We start from the raw sequence: 17,577 nt of genomic DNA, 5'->3' as shown, positions 1-17,577 counted from the left end.
CCAGCCTTTGTATCCAATGCTTGGTGGTGGGGTCCTGTTGGAGATGGCAGAAGTTGCAGAGAATGATGCGTTGGAGACGTAGGCTGGTGGGATGAAATGTGAGGACAAGGGGGACCCTATCCCTGTCTGGTCTGTGAGGGGTGGGGGTGAGAGCAGAGGTGCAGGAAATAGCAAGCTCTCTCGACCACAGTCACTATCGTGGTCCAATCCCTTCCCACCTACGTCTGTGACACATCGCACGCTCTCCAACTCTTCAGTAGCTTTAAGTTCTCCGGCACGCACAACCTCCTCTTCACCATGGACATCCAGTCCCTATACACCTCCATTCCCCATCGTAACTACTTCACTGCCCTATGCTTCCTTCTCAACTGGTCCCCTTCCACTGACACTCTCCTCACCTGGCTGAACTTGTCCTCACCCTAAACAACTTCACTTTCGATTCCTCTCACTTTCTACAGACCAAGGGCGTAGCTATGGGCACTCACGTGGGTCCCAGCTACGCCTGCCTCTTCGGTGGCTGCATTGAGCAGTCTCTGTTCCAAGCCTGCTCCGGCCCCATTCTTCAACCCCTTCTCTGCTACCCATCCCCCGGTGGATCTGCTCTCCCCACCTGCATCTACCCATCACCACCCTGTGCCCACCCCGCCTCCCCTCTTTTGTCCACCTATCACTGCTCTGCGGTTCCCTCCTATACATCGGGCTTCCCCTTTTCCTATCTTCAATACTGAGGAAGGGTCCTGACCCGAAATGTTGACTGGCTGCTGTTCTCCACGGATGCTGCCTGGCCTGCTGAGTTCCTCCAGCATCATCATGTTTTTCATCTGGATTCCAGTATTATTAATCATCTTAATTAAATCTGACTCTTGCTTCATCTCGGAGCACCTGCTGTTAACCCTAAACCAGCCAGGGCTCGATGCTCCTGGGGGTGAGTGCCAGCAGCAGTTTGTGGCCTCTGTTGTTGGGCTTGAGGCATTTACTGTTAGTTATTTGAAAACATAATGTGCCTTGAATTCCAATACACCTTCCCACAGATGCCCTTTGACCTGCATGCACATTGAATGTGAGCAATTCGAAAGTTTGGAGCAAGAGGTTCGGTGGATTTCTCCGAGGAACAGGCTGACCTCTTGTGGATTCCGAACTTCCTGCCATTCCACTGCTGGTGGCAGTGGCTGTGCCTGAGCCCCAAGCTCAGGAATTCCCTTCTCCACCTCTCTTCCCCCTCTCCTCCATGACCAACTGCACTGCTCAGACCTGAACAGAGATCCAGTTCCTTCACCATTTCGGGATGGACCAGTTCACCTGTCTGTCACTTGTGGTCCCACTGCTCCGTATGCCAGGTCCCTCATTGGCCACGCAGAGCTGGCTTCTGATTGGCTGCCAGGCACCTGATCTTTCTCTCTATCCCAGTCAGGGCTGCTCTCCTCCCAGAGACAAGGCCCCACTCCGGGGAAAGAGTCTGAGAAGGAGGATAAATCTACAAGTAGTGTCCGGGGAGGCAGGTTGTTCCTCAGGATGTGCAGGCCACGGTTTATTGCCTGTCCTGCTGTTACTGCATTAAGAACCAAGTGTAGCTGTGGACAAAGATCTGCCCGCTCCGTACTCGGGCCTAGATCGGGAGAATTGATCACATGTACAAGGACTGAGAGGCAGCAGGAGCTTACACTGCACACACACCACCACCCACCCTCCGGACAGCAAGCTGTTTCCAAGACCACAGCAAAGGGCAGTGAATAATCTATTGCCTCAGTGTGCTGGAGTTGGATAGATGCCCAGACCAGGATAGAGAGCTTCCCCCACCCCCAGCACCCCCTCCCCACCCACAGTAACCCCCATCCCCAGCACCCCTCCATCCCCAGCACCACCCACCCTGCACCCCCAGCAACCTCCACCACCTCCCCCTGTCCCCCCCCCCCCTTTCCCTTACAGAGGACTTTGGGTAAACCAGGTGGGTTTTACTGGTTCAACAGCTCCAGGATATTTTCACTGAGAGCAGATTTTATCGGTAAATAACAATTGAACTGGTCACAGTGGGGTTGGACCTCGCTCTCCCTGAGCTCTGGATCCAGACATCGTTGGCAAGACCAGCATTAACTGCCCCCGAGAAGGTGGGAGTGAGCTGCCTTCTGGTGAGAGTGTGGTTGAAGCAGAGTCGCTGACGGTGTTCAAGTGTCTGGACAAACACTTGAATCACCTCGACTGACGCTGAGGGCCAGGAGATGGGATTAATCCGGGCATGTTGCTTGTTTCCATGCCGGATAACTGCCTGATCCACCTTTGTACTGAAGGAAGAACTGGCTCCCCCCCCCCCCCCCCCCCCCCCCCCCCCACACACACACACACACAGATGTTGGGGCAGGAGTGAGGGGTTTTTGCCTCTGCACACCCTGACCTGCTGCCTTTCAGTCAAGGTCCCATCTACCCCCCAGGGGGATGTGGCAGATGTCATGGCCTCTATCTCAGGGATGTTTCTCCCTCCGTCCTCCGTCGCCATCACCAGCTCAGACGATCCAGTTGTCACCAAGATGCACAGGCTGTATTTCCAGCCGTGCACGAGTCGGTTGCCTCTCCAGCGCTGTAGTGCATGTGGAATGTTCCGGAGGAATGTCTGTCTGGCCCGAGTGACCTGGCTGTGTTTTCCAGATGGGTACAGCTGTGCCAGTGTACCTGAAGCTGAGACTGCCGAGCTGGTGGCTGACCCAGAATCCGGGCACGAAGACAAGTCAGTGCTGACTCCTCTTGTCACCAATGGTTGTGTCAAAGATGCGGCAGTGGAACGGGAGACCTGGACCCGGCAGATGGACTTCATCATGTCCTGTGTGGGCTTTGCTGTCGGCCTGGGCAACATCTGGAGGTTTCCCTACCTGTGCTATAAGAATGGAGGTGGTGAGTGTATCCTCGGATCAGGTTGTCGTTCCAGGGCACCGTGCCCCCAGGAGCCTCTGTCCGTCGGGGGATGCTGTGCTCCGTTGACGTGACCCTGTGTGTCAGGCAGCCAAACCCTGCTGGTCCAGTTGCCTCAAGGGCCAGGGCAGTGGGAGTATGGGACACCACCACCCATGGGTTCCCCTCCAAGCCTCCCACAATACTTCACAGTTCCTTCACCGTCACTGGGTCTGAACCCTGGAACCCCCTCCCCACCAGCACTGTGGGATCCCCTTCCCCAGAAGGACTGCAGCGGTTCCAGAGGCAGGTCTCCCCACCTCGGGCAGTTAAGGACAGGCTGGTGTTGTCTGATCCCATGGTATTCAGTAATAATACTGAGAAGTGAATGGGTTTGTTCAAATTTCTCTTGATCAGTACACTTGGAGCACTGTGGACAGTTTGGTCGCCCTGTTACAGGAAAGATGTGGTTAAACTGGAAAAGAGTGCAGAGGAGATTTCCGAGGATGTTGCCAGGACTCGAGGGTCTGAGTTACAGGGAGAGGCTGGCCAGGCTGGGTCTTTATTCCTTGGAACGTAGGAGAATGAGGGGCGACCTTATAGAAGTGTTTAAAATTATGAAAGGCATAGATAAGGTGGACAGTAACAGTCTTTTCCCCAGGGTAGGGGAGTCCAAAACTAGGGGCATAGGTTTAGGGTGAGAGGGGAAAGATTTAAAAGGGACCTGAGGGGCAATTTTTTCACACACAGGGTGGTGAGTGTATGGAACGAGCTGCCAGAGGAAGTGGGTGAGGCAGGTACAATAGGATCATTTAAGAAGCACTTGGATAGGTACATGGAGGGGCGGGGCTTGGAGGGATATGGGCTGAATGCAAGAATTTGGGACTCGCTGGGTGGGCACTGTGGTCAGCATGGACTGGTTGGGCCGAAGGGCCTGTATCTGTGCTGTATTGCTCTGTGACTCTATTTCCTCTTGGGCACGGGACAGATGGAGCTTCTCTTGAACAGAGTGGGCCAGGAGATTCCCTGAGCTGGGTGCAAGCTCCAGAGGAAGATGGGAATTGTGCACATTCTGCCCACCGGACACCGATCTCAGCGGCCCGTCAGTCTCTCTCGGGGAGCTCGTGCAGACCTAGACTGGGCGGGGGGAACACAGGTCCCCCTGGGGGAGCTCCAGATACCAGAGGTCCACAGTTCCCAGTTCCCCTCACCCCTGAACCAGCCACCATCGGGCAAAGGCAAAGATCAGGGAACCTTGACCAACGAAAGTTACTGAAGGTTTGATCAGGGAAAAAATGAAGCTGAGGATGGGAGTAGGAGACTGGGATCGAGGGAGTCCCTCGAGGGATATAGGTAGTGTAGGAAATAACCTAAGGAAGGCATAAAGGGGCTGTGAAATATCCTTGGCAAGTAAGATGAAGGAGAATCTGAAGACATTTTCTATCAGGAGCAGGAGGGTAGCTGGGGAAAGTGTGGGTCCCCTTGGTCATCTGTGTGTGGAGCCGGGGACGTGGGTGAGGTCCTAGATGAACACTTCTCATCGGTGTTTACCAAAGGGAAAGATGTGGAACTTGGAAGAAAGGCCTGGATAGAGTGGACGTGGAGAGGATGTTTCCATCAGTGGGAGACTCCAGGACCAGAGGGCACAGCCTCAGAATAGAAGGACGTCCCTTTAGAACAGAGATGAGGAGGAATTCCTTTAGCCAGAGGGTGGTGAATCTGTGGAATTCATTGCCACAGATGGCTGTGGAGGCCAAGTCATTGGGTGTGTTTAAAGCGGAGGTTGGTAGGTTCTTGATTAGTGAGGGCATCAAAGGTTATGGGGAGAGCAGGATAATGGGGTTGGGAGGAAAAAAAGTAAATCAGCCATGATCGATGGGCCGAATTCTGCTCTCTTGTCTTGTGGTGAGTTCGGGGAGGGGTACAGAGATAATCTGGAGCAGGTCGTTATTGGGGGGGTGGGGGGGGAGGTGTTGGATATTATGGGACACAGGAGGGTGGGTGACATCCCAGGTTACTGTGTGAAGCGAGGGAGATAGCTGAGGACTGGATGATAGTTAATGTTAGCAAAACAGACTGCCGGAGCAACTCCGTGGGTCGAGCAGCGTCTGTGGGGGGAGAGGAATTGTCGACATTTCGGGTGAAAACCCCGCATCGGGACTGAGGGGGGAGATGGTGGGTACAAAGAGGGGGAGGGGAGGGGTGAGGTGGGCCAGTAGGTGATTGGGGTGAGGAACGATGGGCGGATGGAGCTGGGAGGGGTGGAGATAGGTAGGTAGGTGATGGGTGGAAGTAGACAAGGGGCAAAAGGGAAGATGGAGCCAGCTGAGGGAAGGGGACGGGTGGAGGCGAGGCTGGAGGCTGTGAGTGGAGGCTACTGGAGTGTGGGGTCTGATGTAAGGAAGGTAACATGGGAACCATTGGGGGAGAGGTGTGGGGCAGGTGTAACCAGAACCGGTTGGGGAGAGAGCCAGTGGGTGGAGGGTGGATGGAACCAGGAGGAAGAGGCAGAAGGAAATGGGGGCTGGAGGGCGGGTTATGGAAAAGGGGACAAAAACAGGGCTGGAGGTGGATCGGAAGGAAAGAGGGGCTGTCAGGTGGAGGGGGATGGTTTAAGGAGATCTGAGAAGTTTTTATTGTGGGTGCCTGGGGAGGTGATGGAGGTGTTTAAGAGCTGTTGGACAGACACGTGAACAGGCGGGGAATGGAGGGATGTGGACCGTGTGCAGGAATTTGGGATTAGTTTAGATTGGCATCATGGTCGCCACAGACATGGTGCACCAAAGGGCCTGTCCCCTCTGACAGGATCCATCAATCGGCTGTGTTACATACAGTTGAAGATCACGGCCTGTCTCCTGATGATGTGAAATGAATAATTAAAGGTGGAGAGACTGCAGTGAGCTGGCTCTCGCTGAGAAGCTGCAGTGAATGAAGTGTTAAACACCCTGCACAGAAACCAGGCTTCCTTTGTCCCTCCTCTGAGCTTTGATCGTACTCGAGCATGCGTGACCTTCTCCACGTTCGATGCCTGATGATATTGTGCACTCTTCAATGTCGTCCCAGTGCTTTATCCTGGCACTGGCAGTGAGATGGATCGGGGAGTGCTCTTCACTCTCCTTGTGTTATAGAGGCACAGCACAGGAACAGGCCCTTTGACCCACCACGTTGCTGACCTTCACTGACCCACCTTCACTAATCACAAAGTAGACAGGGTGGTGATGAAGCTCTTTGGCTCGCTGGCCTTCATCAGTCAGGGCACTGAGTGTAGGAGTTGGGACGTCATGCTGCGGTTGTGCAGGACGCTGGCGAGGCTGCACTTGGAATATTGTGCACTGTTTTGCCCTGCTATAGGAAAGATGCCATTAACCTGGAATGAGTGAGGTAAAGATTGACAAGAGTGCTGCCAGGACGGCAGCTGGTTATAGGGAGAGGTTGGGCAGGCTCGGACGTTATTATTTGGAACCTAGGTGATCTTGTAGAGGTGGATAAAATCATGAGGGGTATAAACAGGGTGAATGCACTGGGTCTTTGTCCCAGGGTTGGGGAATCAAGAACTAGAGGGCATGGATTTAGTGAGAGGGGAGAGATTTAATAGATACCTGAGGGGCAACTTCTTCACCCAGACATTGGTGTGTTATGGAACGAGCTGCCAGAGGAAGTGGTTGAGGCAGGTACAACAACAAAGTTTAAAAGACACTTGGACAGGTCCACGGATAGGAAAGGTTTAGAGGGATATGGGCCAAATACAGGCAAATGGGACCAGCTTAGATGGGAACCTTGGTCGGCAGGGACGAGTTGGGTCGAAGGGCCTGTTTCCGTGCTGTGGGAATCAGATCTCATTGACCAGCGCTTGGTACCTTTCTATACCTTGGCAATTCAAGTGTTCAGCTTGATGCTGATTCAATGTTGAGAGTCTCTGCCTCTCCCTCGGGCAGTGTGTTCCAGATTCCAACCCCCTCTGGGTGAAACAATTCTTTCTCTGGTCTTGGACACCTCCTGCCACGGAGATGTCCCCATCTTCCAGCCTGTCTACGCCTGTCTACCTCCAAAACACCCCCCCCCCCCAGCCTCACTGCACACCACACACCCACACTGCGACACACAACTGCCCTCTGATGTGCGGGGGAGATTCGGGTGAGTGCTGTTTCAACTCTGCCTCTGAAACCCAGTGCACCGACGCCAGAGCAACAGGAAGCCACCTCTCCCTGGGGTTCGGCCTTTGTGCCTCTGGGGGTTGTACTCCCCCGAGCCCGGCTCGTTAACAGCGCGGTAACCAAGAGTGAGTGAGCTTGCACCCCTACCCTTCGATCTCCAAGCCCTCGGTGTCCTCCTGATGTGGCAGCTGAGAATTCCAAGTTACACTTGAAACATTCCAAATTAAAATGAAATCAAACTGTGGGAAACACTCAGCAGGTCAGGCAGCATCTGTGGGGAGAGAGAGTCAACAACTCTGGGCCCCTTCGAGGCTCTGACATGGGTCTTCAACATGAAGCTGTTCCTCCCTCCACAGATGCTGAGTGGTTCCAGCACTTTGTTTTTATTTCAGATTTCTGGCACCTGCGGTGTTTTTGTTTTTAAGTTTCAATTGGAAATTAAAAGTTGAAATGAAGTTAATACCAAAGGAATGGGCATGGGTCAAAGCCGAGGGTTGGATGTGAGTGAGGAGGCAATGAGCCAGGAGCCTGCTTGATGTCCCTGTGGTGGGCAGTGATGTCAGTAGCTGCAACAGAGGCTGGCGGGAGTTACTGTGCACCAGCTTGCTCGGGCCTGGAGCTCCTGCATCTTGAGTTGACATCTCGGCTTTCACCCACATTGATGGCAGCTGGTTCCAGGATCCCATACACAAAGTGTGCTGGTATCTCCACTGAACAATCTGCGCTTCAACACGTACTGAAAGGAATCTGTGAGCCGTGGGAGTCCGGCTGATGGAGCAGTTTAGATAATGGGCGCTTGTCTCTCCAATGTTGCTCAGCGTCCAAGTCACCAGCGATTAGGTGGCTCCAGGCAGTCACTGACTGAGGTTGTGCCAACCATGAACCACAGCCTGTGGTGGATCAGGGTCTGTCAGTGATTCCCACTCAAGGTCCCTCACTGCTACTGAGCCAGGCTTCAGTTCCAAGGCATCTGGCCTCCAAGGTACCCCAGAGAAGGTCTGGCTGAGAGGGGTTGAGGGTAAATCCCCTTGTTTACCCTTTCCACTTCAGTGTGTGTGTGTGTGTGTGTGTGTGTGTGTTTGGGGGGGCGGTGGGGTTGGGCAGTGGTGAAGTGTCATACAACATGGAAACAGGCCCTTTGACCCAACTTGTCCAATCCAACCAGGATTCCCATCTGCTAGCCCTGTTTGGCCATATCTAGAGGGATATGGCCAAACAGGGCTAGCAGATGGGAATCCTGGTTGGATTGGACAAGTTGGACAACCTTTCCCATCCACGGACCTGTCCGAGTGCCTTTTAAATGTTGTTAATGTACCTGCCTGAACCACTTCCTCTGGCAGCTCATTCCATATACTGACCACCGTCTGGGTGAAAAAGTTGCCCCTCAGGTTCCTATTAAATCTCCCCTCTCACTTTAAACCTGTGCCCTCTAGTTCTTGGCTTCCCCAACCCTGGAGAAAAGACTCTGTATCCACCCCATCGGTGCCCCCTCATGACCTTATACACCTCTATAAGGTCACCCCTCAGTCTCCTGTGCTTGTACACAGGTCAGTGGTCGGGCTGCTGGCAAACAGTGTGTGCTGTTACTGTCTGCAGTTCTGGTCGCTGCACTGCAGGAAGATGTGACGGAACTGGAGCAGCTGTGTACACAGTGTGGCTACAGAGCAGGTCAGCCTCTGTGGCGAGCGACTCCCCTCCTCACTCCCCAAAGCCTGTCCCCCATCGACACGGCTCAGGCCAGGAGTGTGACAGAACACTCTCCACTTGTCCAGACGAGTGCAGCTTCAACAACGCTCATGTAGCTGAACGCCATCCAGGACACAGCAGCCTGCTTGGTAGACACTTCCTCCACACCCAGTCACTCACTCCACCACCGACACACAGCAGCAGCAGTGTGGACCATCTACAGGACACACTGCAGCAGCTCGCTGAGGCTCCTTAGCACCTCCCAAACCCACCACCTCTCCCAGCTGGAAGAACAAGGGCAGCAAAAGCCCGGGGACCACCACCCCCTGGGAGTTGCCCTCCGAGCCACACCCCATCCTGACTGGGAAATATATCGCCGTTCCTTCACCGTCACTGGGACAAATCCTGGAACTACCTCAATGACTGCAGTGGTTCCAGAAGGCAGCTCACCACTACCTTCTCAAGGGCAACTAAATGCTGGCTCAGCCTGCGGAGCCCACGCCCCTTGAATGAAATTTAAAATAATGCTGGAGAGGGGGCAGAAAAGGTTCAGGGACATTCCCGAGACTGGAGGGCTGGAGTTATAAGGAGAGGCCGGACAGGCTGGGACTGTTTTCCCTGGAGTGAAGGAGGCTGAGCGGTGACCTGACGGAGGTCCTATCATATGTCGATCTACTGCCCTGCCCTCATCAATCCTCTTGGTCATCTCTTCAAAAAAAATTCTATCAGATCCTTGAGACACTGTTTCCCAGCCACAAAGCCATGCTGACTATCCCTAATCAGTCCCTGCCTTTCCAAATACAGGTAGATCCTGTCCCTCAGGATCCCCTCCAGTAACGTTCCCACCACTGGTGTCAGGCTGACCAGCCTGTAGTTCCCTGGTTTGTCCTTGCAGCCCTCCTTAAATAAAGGCACAATATGAGCCACCCTCCAGTCCTCCGCGACCTCACCGTGGCTAACAAAGGTATGAATATCACTGCCAGGGCCCCTGGAATTTCTTCCGCTGCTTCCCACAATGTCCTGGGATTCACTTGGCCAGACCTCATGGATTTATCCGCCTGTGTTCACCTTAAGACTGTCAGCAAGTTGATACTGTGGACGTGTTTCGGGTCGTGTGTTCTCTTCCCTGCAGTCCCCAGCTTCCATCACCTTTCCCAGGGTAAATACAGATGAGGAACATTCATTTAACACCTTGCCCAAGTCCTGTGGCTCCACATGTAGATGACCACACTGATCCTTGATGGGGCACTCTCTCCCCAGTTACACTTTTGCTTGATACATTTGTAGTCTCGTGGCTTTTGCTTTACCTTGTCTGACGGAGCTTTTTGCCCCCCTGACTTCCCTCTTGTCTACTACATCCCTCGTACTCCTCAAAGGATTCACCCGATCCCAGCTGCCTCCTCCTTCCTGATAGATCTCGTTAACCAGGGTTCCCTGACCCTGCCAGCCTCTTCCTTCGTCCTGTCCCCCAGATGCTCCCCATCTCACTTTCCCCAACCTCCCACTTGCCAGCTGTCCCTTTACTTCCTGTTGTAAGGAAATGTGAGAAGGAAATGGGAAATTAAAGCCAGGAACAGGCCAGACAGCCCAACACGTCCCACTGGTGTGGATTCCAGTACTTCCTCCGTAGCCTTCCGTGCCTTGGTGATTCCAACACCACCCCCATGGGCAGCGTGTACCAGGTTCCAATCACCCGGGTGACAAGGTCCTTCCTCCGATCCCCTCTAAACCTCTTGCCCCTTCCCCTACATGTATGCCCTCGAGTTTTAGACACATCACAGCGTAGATGGGGTGCAACTGTTCCCATTGGTGGAGGGCTCGAGGACCAAGAATGGAGGTGACTGGAGTGCCAAAGAGAAACTTGTCCTGCAGCGAGTGGCCGGGGTTTAGATGCACGCCTGGGCCAGAGGTGGGGGGCAAAGTCAACCTAGGGGTGGAGAAGGAAAGGGAGACTTACTTCAGAAGAGAGTTTGTGGTGAGACTGGCAGGATTGCTCTCGCATGGGGGCCAACACTAACTCGATGGGCTGAATGGTGTCCTTGCCCTGCTGTAACTGTTCTGTGTCACCACAGAACACTACAGCACAGGCCCTTCGGCCCACAATGTTGTGCTGACATTGTCACAATGTCATAGAGTAATACAACATGGAAACAGGCCCTTCGGCTCAACAGGTCCGTACCGACCAAGGTGCCCTCCAAGCCAGTCCCATTTGCCAGTGTTTGGCCCATATCCCTCTAAACCTTTCCCATCCTTGTACCTGTCCAAGTGCCTTTTAAATGTTGTTGTTGTATCTGCCTCACCCACTTCCTCTGGCAGCTCGTTCCACACACCCACCACCCTCTGTGTGAAGAAGTTGCCCCTTAGGTCCCTTTTAAATCTCTCCCCTCTCACCTTCAACCTATGCCCTCTAGTTTTTAGTTCTCCTTCCCTGAGAAAAAGACTGTGCATTCACCCTATCGATGCCCCTCATGATCTTATACACCTCTATAAGGTCACCCCTCTGTCTCCTACACTCCAAGGAATAAAGTCCTAGCCTGCCCACCCTCTCCCGATAACTCAGGCCATCGAGTCCGGGCAACATCCTGGTAAATCTGTGGTTGAAGCCTGATTCTGTGTACTGAGGAGAGTGCATCTACCACAGATCAAAGGAAGTGTGAAGGAGCAGGAAAACATTTCACTGCAGTTATCAGACGAAGCGAGGAGGGGTTGGGGGAGGTGATCAGCTCTTGGGCAGGGTGCAGTGAAGAGGGATTACTGTGGTTCCAGCAGGAAGATCAATATTTGGTGAGATGGAGGGAGCAGGGAGTGTTCAGTTCTTCATTAATTCTGCTCACAGCAGCCTGCGTCAGTGTAATCCCCATCAAGTGAAGCCCTTGTGACAGTTGTCAGCTGTGACGCACTGACCTCAATAATCCTCCAGGGAATCTAATCTTCCCAGACTGCTTCATGTGCTTCAATGAGTCCAGGTGGATGGGTCCCCGGCACTGATCCGTGTCTGCAGCAGGGGCACAGTGTCCAAGTCATTAATATCCACACGTGTGGCCCCCGCTCTGAACACAGAGCTCACCACCCGCCCCACACTCCCAGGGCACAGGTCACACACAGCGAAGCTCCCTCGGCACTGTGAGTTCCCTCGGGAATTTCTGGGATACAGAAGAGCAGGAATTTAGTTTTATTTCTGTTAATCTTATCTGGTGTGACTGGGGGTTTGTTAGGGCAAGTGTGGCCATCCTGTGGGGTGCGCTGCAGGTTGGGGCCAAGGTCAGTACTCACAGGGTTAATGTGGCCGTGCAGGGTGACCACCTTCCGCAGAGCCCCTGTCCCAGCCCATCTGGGCTCTGCTTCCCATGCGCAACGTTCCAGCATGTTGTCCTCATGGCTCACAGCCATTCCCACTCAGCGAGCACAGCTCCGGGAGTGCTGAGGGTCACACAGCAGAAGCCACCCCATTAAAGGTTCAGGTGCCACGGGTGAGAGCAGGGCAGGGCTTTACTGGGGTTGGGAGGTAGCGCCCAGTGGTTACCACTCCAGTCCACAGGTCCGGGCGTTGCACAGGTCTGGGCACTGCACGGGTCCAGGCACTGCATGAGTCCACCCCTCCAACACCAACCCCCCTTCCTATCATCTGATCATGGCACCCCCATCCCTGAACTCCCCACCCTCTCACTCCTGCTCCACCCTGGACCAGCTACCTGGTCAGAACCACCACCCACCCCCCCGCCACACTCTCTCTGGCTCTCCACCTCTCTATCCTCGTTTGGGACAACACACTCCCCCGCAGACACTGACACCACCCCCGCCACCGAGGGCAGTGGGTGCAGGGGAACACCACCACCTGCAGCTTCCCCTCCCAGTCACACCCCACCCTGACCTGTTCTTTCACTGCCCCTGGACCCCCCTCCCCACCAGCACCGTGGGGACACCCTCACCAGAAGGACTGCAGCGGTTGGAGGAGGGGGCTCAGCCCTGCCTCCTCCAGGGGCAGTTAGGGACAGGCAATAGAAGCAACAGCCAGGTTTCTAAAAGTTAGCTTTTATAAAAAAAAGTGCCCCGTGAAACGGTGTCTCCTTATGCAGGTTCTGAGCCAGATATCTCCGTGGCACAGGGCCTGATCAGTCCTGGGAACCTGTAGGGGCTTCTCCCTGTCCAGCTGCTGGGATTCAGGCTGGGGGCTCACCGCCGTGTGGCCGCGTGTCCCCTCAAAGTCCCCCTGCAGCTTGGGGAGCAGGTTGTACTGCCAGCTCACAGCTCCCCCACCGAGTCCCCGTGAGGAGACCACGACTTGTAAGTGTTTCAGAGGAGACAGAACTGTCAGAGGAGAGAGTGCACTCTGAAAGTCACAATGGGACAGCCATAAGCTTCCAGAACGAGCAGGTAATTGGCAAGTGGTTGCTGCCTGCTGGTGCCTGTTGGGAGGAGCTCACTGATTAAATAATAAGGTCAGATTTCTTTATTAGTCACATGTACATCGAAACACACAGTGAAATGCATCTTTTGTGTAGAGTGTTCTGGGGGCAGCCCACAAGTGTCACCACGCTTCCAGCGCCAACATAATATGCCCACAACTTCCTAACCCGTACGTCTTTGGAATGTGGGAAGAAAGGGTTTAGGTTAGGGAACAGACGGATCTGGGGGGGGGGGGGGGTGAGTACACCGATCACCTCCTCTCATACGGCAGACCCTCAGGCCCGAAGATGACCTCACTTCCAGAGAGATTCCTGAGGGTTCTGAGGTGGTTGATGAAGCCTGCAGACCCTGTCATCGCTGGGGCAGGGGGCATGATGGGATGGAGGTGTGGGTGGTTTGGGAAGTGATGTGATCCCTCCCACTGCACGGTCTCACAGTTCCACCCTGATGCTCCTCACTGATCAGTCGTGGGCCAAGGGTTTCCAGGGGTCAGTGGGGACGTTGCTGCCTTCAAGGAGGTATTTAGTACATCCTTGAATTGTTCCTCAACAACCTGGTGTCTGGTTGTGGTAAGGGGGCTCAGATTAGTGTCTGGTGTGGCAGTCTGGCATCAGACAGGTGAATGACACGTCCTGCCCGGTGAATGTGACATTGAACCCCACTGATGATGTCGGCCTTCGTCAAAAGGTGGCTCCTGAGACAAGGGAGGTGGTTGCCGTGTTTGGGGAGTGGAGGTGGGAGTGTTGGGGTGGGGATGTTAGGGAGTGTTGGGGTGGGGAGGTGGGGGGGGTTGGGGTGTGTTGGGGAGGGGAGGTGGGGGGGTTGGGGTGTGTTGGGGAGGGACTGTGGGGGTGTTGGGGAGGGGGCCACTGTCGATTGGTCTTTGTGGAACTATCCAACCAACAGCAGTGCCCTGTTGAGTTCAAGGCACGTTTCTGGACCCCCAACCCCCTCACTGCCCAACTGGTAGGGTCCTGAGCCCAAGCTGGTCCCAGTGCCCACTGCCGGAGCTGTTCACTGGCTCGGGGTCCACTGTTGGCGATGGTACGGGATCAGCCATTCTGTGAGACCTCCAGCATTCAGCTACTGCAGTCGGCACGTGGTGCTGGGACAGGGGAGTGGGCACAAACTGGCCAGGCACTCTGGGACCCTCAGACCGCAGGGAGTGGGCCAGCTGGTGTAATACCCCACCCTGACACAACCCCCCCCAACACACACACACACACACACACACACACACACACACACACACACACTCTCTCTCACAAACACAGACACACTCTCAGACTCACACACACACACACACACACACTGATACACATGCTCACAGACACAATCACAGATACACTCACTCAGACACACACACAGATGCACACACACGCTCACAGACACATTCTCAAACTCACACACTCAGACACACACACAGACGCACATGCTCTCACACACACACACACGATGTATGTGGAGACACGCATACATTTACGCAGTTCTCCCCTGCATCCACTCTTACGCCAGCTTACGTACACACAGCCGCTCAGCTGCGTTGGCGGAGATGCAGTTAGGACTGGAGCAGAGCAGCAGTCTGCCTGCAGTGGGACGTGAACAGAAATCCTGACTTGTTTCCCACCTGACCTCCCCGCAGCTCCGGGGCTGGGAAACATCCCGGGACAGCTGGCACCCGAGGGAGCTCCAGCCCCCACCTGCAGTCCGCAGTCAGGGTCTGTGCACCAGAAACACCTGCTGCTGGTCACAGGCAGGTGTGTTTTGCAAATGTAAAGCGAGCCGGTGTGTAATTGTGGCAGGGGAGGGATGTGAGACTCCTGCCTCTGGATCTCTGCTCACCGACACTGTGTATCGATCGAGCTGCCAGCACGATAGGGCACCTTCACCACAGGCACAGCCGCTCCCAGCCCCACCACCTCAGGGCAGCCACTGATGGGCCATAAATTGTGGTGCACAGCTTGGCCCAGCTCACCCGTCTTCCTACATCTGTCCTTCCCTTAAACACTCTCCGCCTGTCCCTTCTGTCCTCTCTCTCCCTCTTTCTCTCTCTGAGAGCGCTCCCTCAGTACCGCCCCTCCCTCAGTGACACTCCCAGTACTGCCCCTCCCTCAGTGACACTCCCTCAGTACCGCCCCTCCCTCAGTGACACTCCCTCAGTACTGCCCCTCCCTCAGTGACACTCCCTCAGTACCGCCCCTCCCTCAGTGACACTCCCAGTACTGCCCCTCCCTCAGTGACACTCCCTCAGTACCGCCCCTCCCTCAGTGACACTCCCTCAGTACCACCTCTTTTTTAATCTATTATAAATGTTTATTAACTAAAAGCACTATAAAAGGACAACCAGTGGCAAAATACTGCAACTAATACAGAAGAGAAGAAAACAAACTGAGCATCTGCAGAACTACAGCAAGATAGCGCACCCACTAAACGCACACGCAACACAGCAGAGGAGAATCACATTCTCACCGTCCACAACACACGCGATCCCCTGAGGGTCAGTACAGCCCCCCTCCACAGTGTGACCCTCCCTCAATACTGCCCCTCCCACAGTGTGACCCTCCCTCAGTACTGCCCCTTTTTTTGTATAAAACATTTATTAGCTAAAAGCACTACAGAAGACTACAAATACCAAATATATACATCCAGTACAGAAAGGACCAGCTAGTCAACGACAGAACTTCAGAGATTACCATAAACTAACACCCGTGAAAGCACACACGTCATTACACCCGCTACCGCAACACTCAGTACTTCATATCAAAATTGTATTGGTGTTGTCCACGACACCCGCGATCCCCTGAGGGGCCTACCGAGCGCAGAACTCGGCCAGGGCGCCCGCGGAGACCACGTGCTCCCGTTCCAAAGACACCCGCGCGCGCATGTAGGTGCGGAAGACGGGCAGGCAGGCCGACCAGCCAGAACCCTCAGCCCAGTACTGCCCCTTTTTTTTGTACAAAACGTTTATTCATTAAAAAACACTACAAAGGCAACCAACAGCAAACACGCTACATCTAGTACAGAAGACACAACCCGGCTGAAACCAATACCCGCGCAACACTATGCCCGCAACCGCAAAACGCACAAAACTTCACACCAGAATCGCATCCGTCTCGTCCACCACACACGCGATCCCCTGAGGGGCCCACCGGGCGCGGAACTCGGCCAGGGCGCCCGAGGAGACCGCGTGCTCCCGTTCCAACGACACCCGCGCGCGCATGTAAGCGCGGAAGACGGGCAGGCAGGCCGACCGGCCGGAACCTTCAGCCCAGTACTGCCCCTCCCACAGTGTGACCCTCCCTCAATACAGCCTCTCCCACAGTGACACTCCCTCAGTACCGTCTCTCTCTCAGTACCGCCCCTCCCTCAGTGACACTCAGTACTTGGTGAGGTTCACCATCTCCTGGGGTAAGGCTGACTGGCTGAATGTTCCAGCTCAGACTCTGCCTGTCCTGCTCACTGGGGTGAACCCTTCCTGTCCTCGTCCTTTGTACTGGTGACTTGCGGTGACGGATGAGGGGTTGATGCAGGGATCTCCTGGGATTCTAGGCTGGATCACCACCACTACCCTGCTCTGAATACCATGCTTCACCCTCACGGCCTGAATTATATTATCAGCAATCTTGATGGATTATAACAGGAGGTAAATCCCTTGAGACGATTATTTGTAGCCTTACCAAATTAAAAATTAAATGACAGGAGACAAATTAAAATGCTGTACCACCCCTGCATTAGGCAGGGAAAATCTTAACTCTTTGGTGACTCCACTGTTGTGACTGTCACAAAGTGCTGGAGGAACTCAGCAGGTCAGGCAGCATCTGTGGAGGGAAATAAACAGTCGACGTCTCAGGTTGAGACCCTACAGCAAACGTTGACTGTCCATTTCCCTCCACAGATGCTGCCTGACCCTGAGTTCCTCCAGCATCTTGTGTGTTGCTGCAGATTCCAGCAATCTCGGTGTTGTGACTCCATTGTCCAGCTGGTCTCTCCACGGATTGCTGTCCAGTCAGGCGCTCTGGAGATTCTCTGCCTAAACCCATTGAGGACCGAGAGTGATTAATAACCAAGGCTTGTGGTGAGCCACACCAACAGCCCGTTTCCTCCTGTGCATTCACAGACGATTCACTTAATTAGTTTTTGTTAATTTATTCACATTCAGAACCTGGACCTCATTGGCAAGGCCAGCATTTACTGCCTGTCCCTACCTGCCCCCGGAGACAGCGGGGGTGAGTGACCTCTGGAACCACTGCAGGCAGTGAAGGGACGGCGAGATATTTCCAGGTCAGGGTGGGGGGTAACTGGGAGGGGAAGTTACAGGTGGTGGTGGGAGGGGTCTCCTGAGTGAGTAACTGCAGTGTGTTGTGTAGACAGTGCACACTGCAGCCACTGTGCGCCGGTGGTGGAGGGAGGGGGTGTTTGGGGGGTGGGTGGGGTGCTGATTGAGTGGCTG

General features: G+C 54.4%; 1 protein-coding gene across 3 annotated transcripts in view; it reads left to right on the top strand.

Annotated features, from left to right (window-relative positions):
• The window catches only part of LOC127571754 (sodium- and chloride-dependent creatine transporter 1-like), a 76,915-nt gene that overhangs the window by 12,814 nt on the left and 46,524 nt on the right, over positions 1-17,577 (top strand). For 2 of the 3 annotated variants that reach the window (XM_052018430.1, XM_052018429.1), the window contains one exon: positions 2,641-2,883. The exons of the other annotated variant lie outside the window; for it this stretch is intronic. In XM_052018430.1, coding sequence (XP_051874390.1) covers positions 2,641-2,883 — 243 coding nt within the window. The remainder of the gene's footprint in view (positions 1-2,640; positions 2,884-17,577) is intronic. 3 annotated transcript variants of the gene reach the window in all.

This window comes from Pristis pectinata, chromosome 6 (genome assembly GCF_009764475.1).
Source record: "Pristis pectinata isolate sPriPec2 chromosome 6, sPriPec2.1.pri, whole genome shotgun sequence".
NCBI lineage: Eukaryota > Metazoa > Chordata > Chondrichthyes > Rhinopristiformes > Pristidae > Pristis > Pristis pectinata.
The sequence above is the reverse complement of the archived record's forward strand: the minus strand, read 5'-3'. Positions and strand labels throughout refer to the sequence as shown.